This window comes from Octopus bimaculoides, chromosome 16 (assembly GCF_001194135.2).
Source record: "Octopus bimaculoides isolate UCB-OBI-ISO-001 chromosome 16, ASM119413v2, whole genome shotgun sequence".
Taxonomy (NCBI): Eukaryota; Metazoa; Mollusca; class Cephalopoda; order Octopoda; family Octopodidae; genus Octopus; species Octopus bimaculoides.
This window is the reverse complement of record NC_068996.1, coordinates 52573031-52585066: the sequence shown is the minus strand read 5'-3', so window position 1 is coordinate 52585066 and position 12036 is coordinate 52573031. Positions and strand designations below refer to the sequence as shown.

Here is a 12036-nt window from a genome sequence, read left to right as displayed (position 1 = left end):
ACTGAGGACTGGTGAAACCGGATGGCAACACCAGGCTCCAGTCTGATTTGGCAGAGTTTCTACAGCTGGATGCCCTTCCTAACGCCAACCACTCAGAGAGTGTAGTGGGTGCTTTTACGTGTCACCCGCACGAAAACGGCCACGCTCGAAATGGTGTCTTTTATGTGCCACCCGCACAAGCCAGTCCAGGGGCACTGGCAACGATCTCGCTCGAAAATCCTACAGGAGCCAGTCAGGCGGTACTGGCAACGGCCACGCTCAAAATGGTGCATCTCATGTGCCACCCGCACAAGAACCAAGGTAAATAGGAAACTTGAACTCAGCATTGTTAGGAAATGACACATGTTAGTTCTATTGCTTACAACAGCTATATCTATCTCCTGCCTTTTACCTGTTTCAGTCAATAGACTGTGGCCAGGCTGGGCTCTGCCTTGGTCAATTTTTAGTGAAAAGGACCTACCCCAGTACATATTTTTTTAAAGCCTGGTACTTATTCTATAGGTCTCTTTAAGTTACAGGGGATGTAAACACACCAACACCACTTGTTAAGCAGTGGTTGGGGACAATCACAGACACACACATATACAACAGGCTTCTTTCAGTTTCCACCTACCAAGTCCACTCACAAGGCTTTGGTCGGCCCAAGGCTATAGTAGAAAACATTTGCCCAAGGTGCCATGCAGTGGGACTGAACCTGGAACCATGTAGTTGGGAAACAAACCTCTTACCACACAATCACACCATACATTCTCATATATTGCAGTTCTAAGGCTGAGACCCTGCTGGGGCACTGACATATATTAAGTTAGGTGTCATGAGTCAGCGAGCATTAAATGGCAGGAACACAAATTAGAGATATTATACTATGAGATGCAAACTATCTTTACTTTGGTTTGGAGTGTGATACCATGATACCTACTGACTGTTAATGAATGCAGATATAACTAAATGGTGAAGAGTTTCCCTTTGCAATCACGAGTCCAAAGTTCAATCCAACTGCATGGCATCTTTTATAACAGCCTTGAGTTCAGGTGATTTGTTGGAAGGGAAATGACTACAAAACAATTGTAAAGAGGATAAAGACTCCTCTCAGTCATGACTGACCATGGGATTGCACGTAAAAAGTTCCCCTCCAAGGCACAAGTCCAAGTAAGGTTGTTTATGAAAGACCAGTAGAGTCCATGCATACCAGCCTCCCCTCTCCATGCCACCAATGTTATCTAAGGAAAAGGCAAAGGCCGATACAGCTTGGTACCAGTGACATCACAACTCATTTCTACAGCTGAATGAACTGGAGCAATGTGAAATAAAGTGTCTTGCTCGAGAACACAACACACAGCCTGGTTCAAAAATCAAACTTACTATCTCATGATTGTGAGCCCAAATGCTCTAACCACTGCACCATGTGCCTTCACAAATTTATTGTAATTTAGCAAATTTTTAAGCATCTGCAGGGTGCAAACATTCACACATGCACATATATTGTTTATCTTGTGACTTGAGTTTCATGCAATTACAATCTTCAGGTGGGCACTGTTGCAACATGGTTTGATGGTGTTTTATATTTGTTGGTGAGTGTATGGCCTCTTGCTTGGTGTGAGTTCATTGTTTTGCTTTTGTTGGTTAGTAATTATTTTTCTGTTATGTCATGTTATTTTTTGTTGTGTAGTGTTTATTTTACTTATGTTTCTCGATAAAGGGGTCCAGTTTTTAATCACCACAACCCCTACTTTCAACAAAAATAAAGAAACTTAAGCACTACCCCACAAAAAATAACCACTGACAAGAAAGAAAAATTAACAACTATTCAGCAACAGTAGAAGACAAAGCAATGAGCAGACTCAAACTTAAGACCATGATCATGATGATTCACACCAACAAATATATCACCTAACTGAAACTCATAAATCAACAACATATCCTAAGCAGTCCTCTCTCATTCATGTGATACAATTCAACAGTCATGTATGTACGTGTGTGTGTGAAGAGTTTGTATAGTTTTTTTAACAAATCCACCCACAAGATATTGGGTGGCCTGGAGTTTTAGTAAATACAACAACTATATATATACTCACACACACACACAAACACATGTATGGTGTCTCTATATATATGAGCTTATAAAGTGATCGCCATGTGTTGGCAGAAGAAAACAGTTTAATATTGGGGCATATAGGCCCTTGACAGAAAAAAGTGGGTGTTAGTATGCATGGGAATTGAATGAACATATTTATATATATATATATTATATTTTGTGTGTATGTGTAGAGTGTGTCAGTTTTTTTAGGTCATTTGAATTTTTTTTACGGCTAGGTTGGAACCCAGCCCACAGCAACAAAATTCAATCCCCCACTCTTCTCAGTTCATCATCACTGCCTCTAGATCCTTGATACACTCTAAGCCAATGTCTGCCATCAAGTTGTCTATGTAAGTGTGATAACATGAAGTAGGTTCCACAAGACTAATTTGGATGCTTCCAGTTCAGAGTGGCACATCCAGTAACCAGAGACTCGCAGCCATCTTGTCATTTGTATGAATTTAGAAAAAGATGAATAGCTCATCAAAGAAAATCTATGTTTGAAAATGATTTGGTACAAATAATCTTGAGAATCACACTTATTCAATAAATCCATTGTTAGCATCGATGGCTGCTTCAATACATCGACATGCCTGAATCAGATGATCTTCATCAATTTTAGACGTTGCACTGGTTGTAGCAGCCTTGAAGGATTGTATGGTGTTACAGGGGTGTTGATTGACCTCTCTCTCAACTAAGCCCTACACATGGTAGGACAGTGAATTGAGGTCTGGTAAACTAGGAGGCTATATATCTGGGAGAACATGGTTATGGAGACTGACATGCAGCCATGTCTTAGCCTTAAGAGTCAGTGCAGAGTCTTGTTGAAAGATGTACTGGCTTCCATGACATAGTCTGTCTGTCTGTCCAGGGCCTCACAACTTTCTCCAACTCCTCTGTATAAGCCCCAAGAAAAAAAGTGAGGAGGAATGACATCTCCCTCATTACTGACGACTCCTAGAACCATCCCAGTCACTGGTTGACCATGAAAACCTATTTCGGTTTCTGTCATTCCTTCAGTTTACCTTTCGGCCTTCACTGAACTTTTTAAACCAGACAAAAAAAAAAAAAAAGAAAAAGAAAATTCCAACCTCTTTTTTAACTTGTTTAGCAGGGTCTTTCCATGGATCAAACGGTTCTCTTTTGTCACATCCAACATAAACTGACCCCTCTGCATTATATACAACTTACACTAGATGTCCTCATGCACAACTCTTCTGATGGCACCATTCTGAAACCTTGGGATCCTTTGCAATGACTCTGACTTTCCAGAGTATATACGCATGTGTATATATCTTTTATCCTTTACTTGTTTCAGCCATTGGACTGTAGTCATGCTGGAGCACTGCTTTCAAAGGGTTTACTCAAACGAATCGATCCAAGTACTTACTTTTTAAATCCCATTACTTATTCTATCAATCTCTTTTGCCGAACTGCCAAGATATGGGAGACATAAACAAACCAACACCAGCTGTCAAATAGTGGTAGGAGAAAACCACAAACACACATACATACAAGGGGCTTCTTTTTGTTTCCATCTATGCTTTAGTCAGCCCGGGGTTGTCAAAGATTTCTTCAATTTTCCTTGTGCGTCAAAGCCTGTTTATTGCTCCCACGCCTATCTGTCTTTTGTTTGTTGTATAATTTTGATCCACATAAAATAAAATACACTTGCCCAAGGTATCATGCAGTAGAACAGAATATGAAACCTATAACACGCAGTCAGGCCCGCGCCTACACACACACACACACACACACCAGCGATTGGCAAAGCATACAACATAAGGGAAATAATCATACAGGAAGTTAATATTGATTATCTCCCTTCACCTATGTTTTGTTTTTTCGACACAAAACAGATGGCAAAAAATCCTTTAGTAATTTTTCACACTACTTATGATAGAATATCTTGTTTGCCATCTCGTTCGCATTAACCCAAACAAATAAGACTGCGACCTTTATCTTATAATTTCATATGCGTGTTGTTTTTTATTTTATTTTTTAATTGTTTCAGTCATTGGATTGTAGTCATGTTAGGGCACCATCGAGAATGGTTTGGTCGAAAAAATTGCTTTCCATGCGTACTTTTTTTTATTTCAGTCTTCTATGATTGACTTTGCTGAACCCTAACCCTAACCCTCGTGCCGGTGACACGTAAAAAGCACCCACTACACTCTCGGAGTGGTTGGCATTAGGAAGGGTATCCAGCTGTTGAAACTCTGCCAAATCAGATTGGAGCCTGGTGCAGCCATCTGGTTCACCAGTCCTCCGTCAAATCATCCAACCCATGCTAGCATGGGTAAAGTGAATTTGATGTCTACCCATCATGACTACATATCTGACAAGGGTACACCTTACCCTAATTAAATTATTCTAAATGGCTTGAGATACTCGTTCTGCACTGGTTCAGGTAGTTATACAGGCCAGTGGCCATTAGGGTCTGATAAGATGTAAAGTGCTTTATGGATGCGAAACCCTGGGTAACCTCATAGACAGGCCGTAACTATCTTTATCTAAATGTGTGTGTGTGTGTGTATGTGTGTGTGTGTGTTTACCTTTTACTTGGGGAGCAGCCATACTGGAGCACTTTGAAGAATTTTATTCAAACAAATTGACCTCAGGGCTCATTTTTTTAAAAGTCTGGTACTTACTCTATAAGTCTCTTTTCCTGACTGCTAAGTTACAGAGATGTAAACACACCAATACCAGTTGTCAAGCAGTGACACAAAGACACACACCCATATGTATGTATGTATGCACACACACACACACACAAACAAACACACACATATGGGTTTCTTTCAGTTTCACAAGGCTTTGGTCAGCACAAGGCTATAGAAGAAGACACTTGTTTAATGTGCCATACAGTAGGATTGAACTTGAAACCACATGGTTGGGAAGTAAACTTCTTAACCACACAGCCATGTCTGAATACTGTAGCTGAATAATTGCAAATATTCCACAGGGAACTATGTCGCACTAACACCAATTCCAATCATTCTAAGAGAGAGAGAGATAAATGCTTCCATACATACTCTCTCTCTCTCTCTTTCTCTCTTCCCCTCTCTCTCTCTCTCTCTTTCTCTCTCTCTTCCTCTCTATCTCTCTCTCCCTCTCTCTTCCTCTCTCTCTTTTCCTCTCTCTCCTCAAGTTAGATAAGAACAACATCAACTTGACATGTCTAGAAAGGTTATGGGATGCCTCTCCTGCCATCTCTCCAACTTATCGAAATAAAAATCTCTGGTGCTGAGAGCCTTCTTAGCTTTCATAAAGCAAGAATGAGCTGGAAGAAAGTGCCAAAAAGAATGGGCAAGATGTTTCAGAGAAACTGAGCAAACACAAAATACTCTGATGTTCAAAGAGGATTCAGTCTCTTAGACATTAATCACACAACAGCATCTACCCTAAATTGAAAACTGAAAACAAAATCTATACAAAAAACATAAGTAAAACAGAAGGAAATAAATTAAAATCATACCTACCGACATACAAAATATCGGATGACATTAGCATGACACACTAATATTTCGTAACTATCGTCTTTCTGATCGATATTAGCACGGTGAAAATATTCTTGGAATGCTGCTTCTATTCTTGGACCATCAGCTAAGAACTAGAAGAACAAAGAATCCAAATATTAATTGCTTTTGATCAACATCAAAACTTTAAACGTATCAAGTGAAGGTTTTGAAATGTAAAACTAACGATGTTAGAAGCATTTAAAATATAAAGGATACACTCACAGAGTCTGAAAATATTTCCACTCCCGCATTACTCCCTTTCTGCAATATTCAGATGAGAACTACAATGGAGGACTGCTCCTGCATCAGGGGTGTGCTGCTGCTGCTACACACACTGACATCTTACCTCATCCAAAGAAAGGCCACTCGGCCAATTGGTGAAGTTGCTCACCAACACACACCAACATTTAGCCCACTGACATTACAGCTTTCAATCTCTGCTTGTTCTACAGCATCTGATATCCTCAACTCTTCAAAGCTACTGGTCTTGGTGCTATCTCCAATCAAGCACATCTTTCTCATATTGTCCACTCAGCATACCAGATCCAAAGCTAACTAACTACTACACCATTTCCTTCCTGGAATTTCCACTTTGTACAACCTTCTACAGCCGTCAACTGGCTCAAATGTTCACACAGAACGCAGTATGACTAGCATGAAATAGAATACATCAGCCCTATCATTGCTTGTGTCAGTCCTCTTATGGATCCCAGTGTCTCCACAATAAATCACAATCAAAGACCACTTCACCACTGGCTGTAGACATTGCATACTCACAAACATACTGCAGAATGAAACTAAAAAGCTACTTAAAATGAAAGACCGCATGTAAAGTCTGACATAATCTCTATTCTTATTAAATGTTCAATCACTTTCAAACACCAAGGTATGGCATATCTACTTTGTTCATGGACATTTCTTATCTTCATTGTGATTACCACAATGACCTAATAACATACAAGAACAAAGTAACAATGTGCTCAGACAGCATGCGATAAACTAGGTCCCACCAAAATGCAAAGAATATTAATCAAACAAATTAATCTTTAGCATTCGCAGTTTACTCTGTCAAATGTAATGCTTACGTATTCATGTTTAATATTAACTCATGCACCATTTTGTAGCTTCAAGGTTTTAACAATATAATTGTTTAATTTTAGAATGACATTGCAGAGTAGGTGTGAGAGACCAAATCTGGCTGGTTTCAGCATTAAAACAGGTAGAATATCTGGGCTGAATATGGCTGGTTTAAATGCTAAAAGATTAAAGCATATCCAGAAGGCCAGTTCTAACTGCATTGCTTATACAAATCTGCAGTCATCACTGCTTCGGTTCAAGTATATGATAAATATCTAATCAATCAACTGCTTAGAATAACGTAAACTAATGAATTACTGATTACATGGTCATTAGTTCTATCCTTGTTATTTCAACTACTCTACTAGAGCCAAGTCTGAAAATTTTATTTTGGTGATATAAAAATGCAACCAACAAACAGTAGCAAAATTTACAAAAGCCTCTAACTTAAAAAAATAAAAAAATCTAAATCAGTATTTTAAAAAATAAATTGAATATAAATTAAATTAAATCAGCTTAACTCAACAACAGAACCATTATATATTGAAGTAATTCAAGAAAATTCAAAGAAACTCATGAGTGTTTCAAACTGGTCTATACAGACGTCTCACAATTTTTAATTAGATGCCCCTCGTTATACCATTTTATTAGTGCAAACACTACTCATTAGTACAATTCACAAACAGGTTAAAACATGTCTGCTAGATTAAATCCTAGATTAAATATTTAGATGCATCAAATGACATTATTTTCTTTGTAGAAATAAATCTTTAAAAAAATGATGGTGTCTATTTCTTAGATGTGTGTGTGTGTGTGTGTGTGTGTGTGTGTGTGTGTGTGTGTATGTGTGGTTTGGTTGTTGTTTTTTAAATGAGTTCGTTAAAAAAATTTTCAAAATATAAACACCTTCCATTCAGGTCTCCAGCTTGTACGTGCCGGTTCAGGTGGTATTGGCATACCTTCTCGGAGAAGGTCACTATATTCCATGCGCAATTCAGGAAAGAATTGGTGTACAATTTTAGCTGTTTGGTCTGCACGCATCATAGTTGATGAAACAATTCTTGTAAAGGGAATTTTAAGTTCTTGGAGACGACGTCCAGTCATAAATGCTTGTTCTTCCCCTAAGAGTATAAAGAAAGAGAATATAATTGCTAATTAAAAATATTGTTCTCTTATTATTATTATTATTATTATTATTATTATTATTATTATTATTATTAAGGGTAAACTGGCAGAATCGTTAGCAAACTGGGGAAAATGCTTAGAGGTGTTCCATCCATCTTTATGTTTTAAAGTGGCGAGCTGGAAGAATTGTTAGCACGCTGGATGAAATGCTTAGCGATATTTCACGTGTCTTTATGTTCTGAGTTCAAATTCCACCAAGGACAACTTTCATCCTTTTGGGATTGAAAAATTATGTACCAGTGAAACACTGGGGTTGATGCAATTGACTAGTCTCTTCTCCTCAAATTTCAGGTGTTGTGCTTTAGTAGAAAGGATCATTATTATTATTATTATTATTATTATTATTATTGAGTGAGAGAGCAGTGCATGCCATCAATGTGACACTGGGATACAAATATATGAAGCCCATTATACCCAACATGACTACCCGTCTGCTAAGGGTACACCAGGCACATGCTTCACAACGATATGTGCACAACATGATCTCATATCAAGATGAACCGTGCTGGATCTTACAGGTGGGGCCCAGTTAGAATTTTCTTCAGGTTGAGTAGCTCACTCTGCTGAAAAGGTCCTTGAATAAGGGTTGTTTACGGACGATGAACAAAAGACCCATGTTTCCAGAAGTGAATTATTCAAACCCCCAAAGAATTCCTCTCAACACATGGCTATGATGCTACCCTACTATTTCTGCTCATGATCAGAGATGCACATATCATCAGCCACCAAGGAACATGCTCAACTGGTTAAGAAGGTCAAGCAGCTGACAAGCAAATCTGTGGTATTAAGCAGAATATTTGCTGTAGCCCATCTTTTATACCAAGAGAAAATATGTGCATGATAACACTTCCAATCAATTAAGATCAGAAGCCATGAGAGCCACTAATTCATTTTGGAAAACTGGATCTTGAAGCATAAATGCTATAAATAGTAACAGGAAAATATTAGGTTGAAAAACCATTTTGAGTAGAAAAAAGTTAAAAACCACCCAAGGGATATGAACCCATATCTCCCCTTTCTATCCAAAAAGGGTTTCTCAACCTAATAGTTACATATTATTATTCAGAGCTTTATGCACTTTGAGATCCAGTTAAAGGGCTTCATTCAGGCGTCAAGCAGTGGGACTGAATCCAAACCCATGTGGATGGGAAGCAAGCTTCTTACCACAAAGCCATGCTTGCAACTTAAAATATATGTATTAAGGGGTAGTTCATTCCAAACCCTCAATGAATACCAAAAGTTTACATGCAGCCTATCCCTTGAAGAATTTATAAAGACAAATTCTGAATGAAAATACATATAAAAAGAAAAAAAAGGAAGTAATATTTGGATAATATAGTAATAAATCGCAAGAAAAGATATACAGAAAGAAAAAATTTAAGTGAAAATAATCTACTGATGAATTTAAAGATCTCTCTTAGGAAGATATAAAATCTAACAAATATTGGGTCGTCCCATAAATAATGTAGTCTTTTCAACTGCATGAACTAAAAAGCGGAGTGGGGTGGGATAAAGAACCTGCATCAACTTGCTGTAAAAGCAGGTAGTAAAATTGGCTTTGACTTATTCTTAGTGCAAGTTTTGAAGAGTGCCGTTTGATTTTAATAGTTATATTTTCAAAGCTATAATGGAAGTAACAAAGGAGCATATTTGGCATATTTTGGTTTATGAGTTCAATAAAGGCAACAACGGAATGGAAAGTGCAAGGAATATTAATGCAGAAAGTGGGGATCAGACAATAAGCAGAAGCTATGGTTCCAGAAATTCTGAGCCAGAAACTACAGCCTAGAAGATGAGCCTCACCTTGGAAGATGAGTAGAGCTCAATGAGGATGTCCTGCAAACCCTGGTGGAATAAAATCCTATCATAACTGTTGAGGAAGTAGCAGAGAGGCTTGGATTTGGTATATTCAACCATTCATTGCTAGAAGGAGAGTATTTTTAGATTAAGAAAGAATTTTGTTTACCTTGATTTTGAAAAATAAGTATTGTAGTAACGCTGTGCACATGCGTAGTCTCACGCATGCGTGGAATTCAACAACCAAGCGTTACCGCTTCTATTCTATCTCTTTCTTGCTGGCCAGCGATTGAGCATGGACGTGTTTAGCTGTCTCTCTCCCATCTTTCGGACTTACGCTCGACAGCTCACTTACATCTACATAACAATGTCCCAACAACTATGCTCACACACACAGAAGTTGTAACAACAAACAAGAGCTAAAGATGTATATATTTACCACCTGAATAAATGTTGTTAGTGTTGATAGTCTGGAGTTCAGCGTTCCGTTATATTTCTTAATTTTATATAGGAAAGTGGTGTACATCTAATGATGTATAACCCACTTTCCTATAGTATAAAAAAACTGCATTATTTATGGGATGGTCCAATATAATAAACATATTAAATGATAAGAAGCTAGTATGTTCTGATGCAACATCAGTGTGCATGTGCAACAAAGTGTAAAAAGGCTGAGAGGAGAAAAGTTGGGCATAAGAGGAATCAGATGCAGCATGTGAGCGAGAGAGGACTACATTGGTTTGGACATGTGATGCTTACGAATGAAGACAGCTGTATAAAGAAATGCCAATTGCTTAAAGTGGATGGGAACTGTGGAAGAAGGAGACCCAAGAAGAGATGAGAGGAAGTACTCAGGACCGTCTGACCTATACCAGCATGGAAAGCGGACATTAAACGGTGATGATGATGATGATGATATATATATACATAAAAATATATATATAATTTACACATACATATGTATGCAGTGGTAATCAAGATCTATCAAAAGCATGTCCTATTTAAACACGCCTATCTCCACAAGAATTTAATTTTGAATTATGCGGGTGTGTATGTAGGGTGTCAGTGTATAATGGTATGTTCAGTGGGTGGGTAGGGAGGGAGGGATGGAAATGGTGACTGTTTTGGTGAAGATATAGATAAAGAAGACATGCATGAACAGGAAAGAGTTGATAAATCAGCGGCTGATCGTTAATTTTCAGTGGAGGCATGTAGCTTAGTGGTTAGGGTTTTGATCATAAAGGTCATGAGTTCAATTCCTGGCAACGTATTGTGTCCTTGAGCAAGACACTTTATTTCACATTGCTCCAGTGTACTCAGCTGGCAAAAGTGAGTAGCATCTGTATTCCAAAGGACCAGCCTAGTGACACTTTCTTTGTCATGCTGAATCTCCCTGAGAGTTGTGTTAAGGGTGTGCGTGTCAGTGGAGTACTCAGCTACTTCTATGTTAATTTCACAAGCAGGATGTTCCACTGATCAGATCAACTGTAACCCTCGTCATCGTAACCAATGGAGTGTCAGTTAATTTTCAAAAATTGGAACTGCATACTGACCAATTAACCACACTAATCAGAACTCGTTATCTCTCTCTCACTCTCTTTCTTTCTTATGTCTTGAAGGACATAAAACCCTTACCAAATACTACCAACAAAAGTAGATACCAACCTAAAGGTGTTAAAATATTTAAATAGTCCTCAGTTTGTCTCGTAACATATTGGCCATGTCGTATAAGAAATAAGTGGCGAACAGCTTTTGGTTGGATTTTCCTAAGTTCTTCTTCATATTTTTGCATATCTGTGTTGGAATTTGGAGGTTCAATCAGCGACGCTGGTTCTCGCCTGCAATAAAAGAAAGAATCCATATTATCTAAAATTTTTATAATATTCCCTTGACTGTAAAGACGATATTCCCTAAACTGTACAGTGAAAAGAATCAGGTTAGCTTCTTTGAAATAAAGTATTGTTTAGATAAAGCATAACAGAGAATTTAACATAGTTATATATATTCAAAGTCGAGGACAGCTGTGTAAAAAAAGTGCCAATCTTTAATTGTGGAGGAAACGTGTGTGGAAGAGGTAGACACAGAAAGACATGGAACAAGGTGGTGAAGCATGATCTTTGAATGTTGGGCCACACACAGGCGATGACAAGTGACAGAGACCTTTGGTAATTTGCTGTCCTTGAGAAGACTCGTCAAGCTAAGTGAAATCATAGTTGTGGCCAATGCTGGTATCGCATAATTGGCACCCATACCAGTGGCACCTAAAAAGCACCCTTTGAACATTGGGCCTAACGGAGTTAATGACCCAAGACCTTTGGCAATATACCATGCTTGAGAAGAATCTCTCTTCATATATATATATATATATATATATATATA

The 12036-nt window shown here is 38.2% G+C and overlaps 1 protein-coding gene across 1 annotated transcript in view; it reads right to left on the bottom strand.

Annotated features, from left to right (window-relative positions):
* LOC106870456 (serine/threonine-protein phosphatase PGAM5, mitochondrial) overlaps window positions 1-12036 on the bottom strand; it is a 34136-nt gene that overhangs the window by 1037 nt on the left and 21063 nt on the right. The window contains exons 2-4 of the mRNA XM_014916557.2: window positions 11323-11495; window positions 7582-7796; window positions 5560-5690 (exon numbers count right to left, since the gene is read on the bottom strand). Coding sequence (XP_014772043.1) covers window positions 5560-5690; window positions 7582-7796; window positions 11323-11495 — 519 coding nt within the window. The remainder of the gene's footprint in view (window positions 1-5559; window positions 5691-7581; window positions 7797-11322; window positions 11496-12036) is intronic.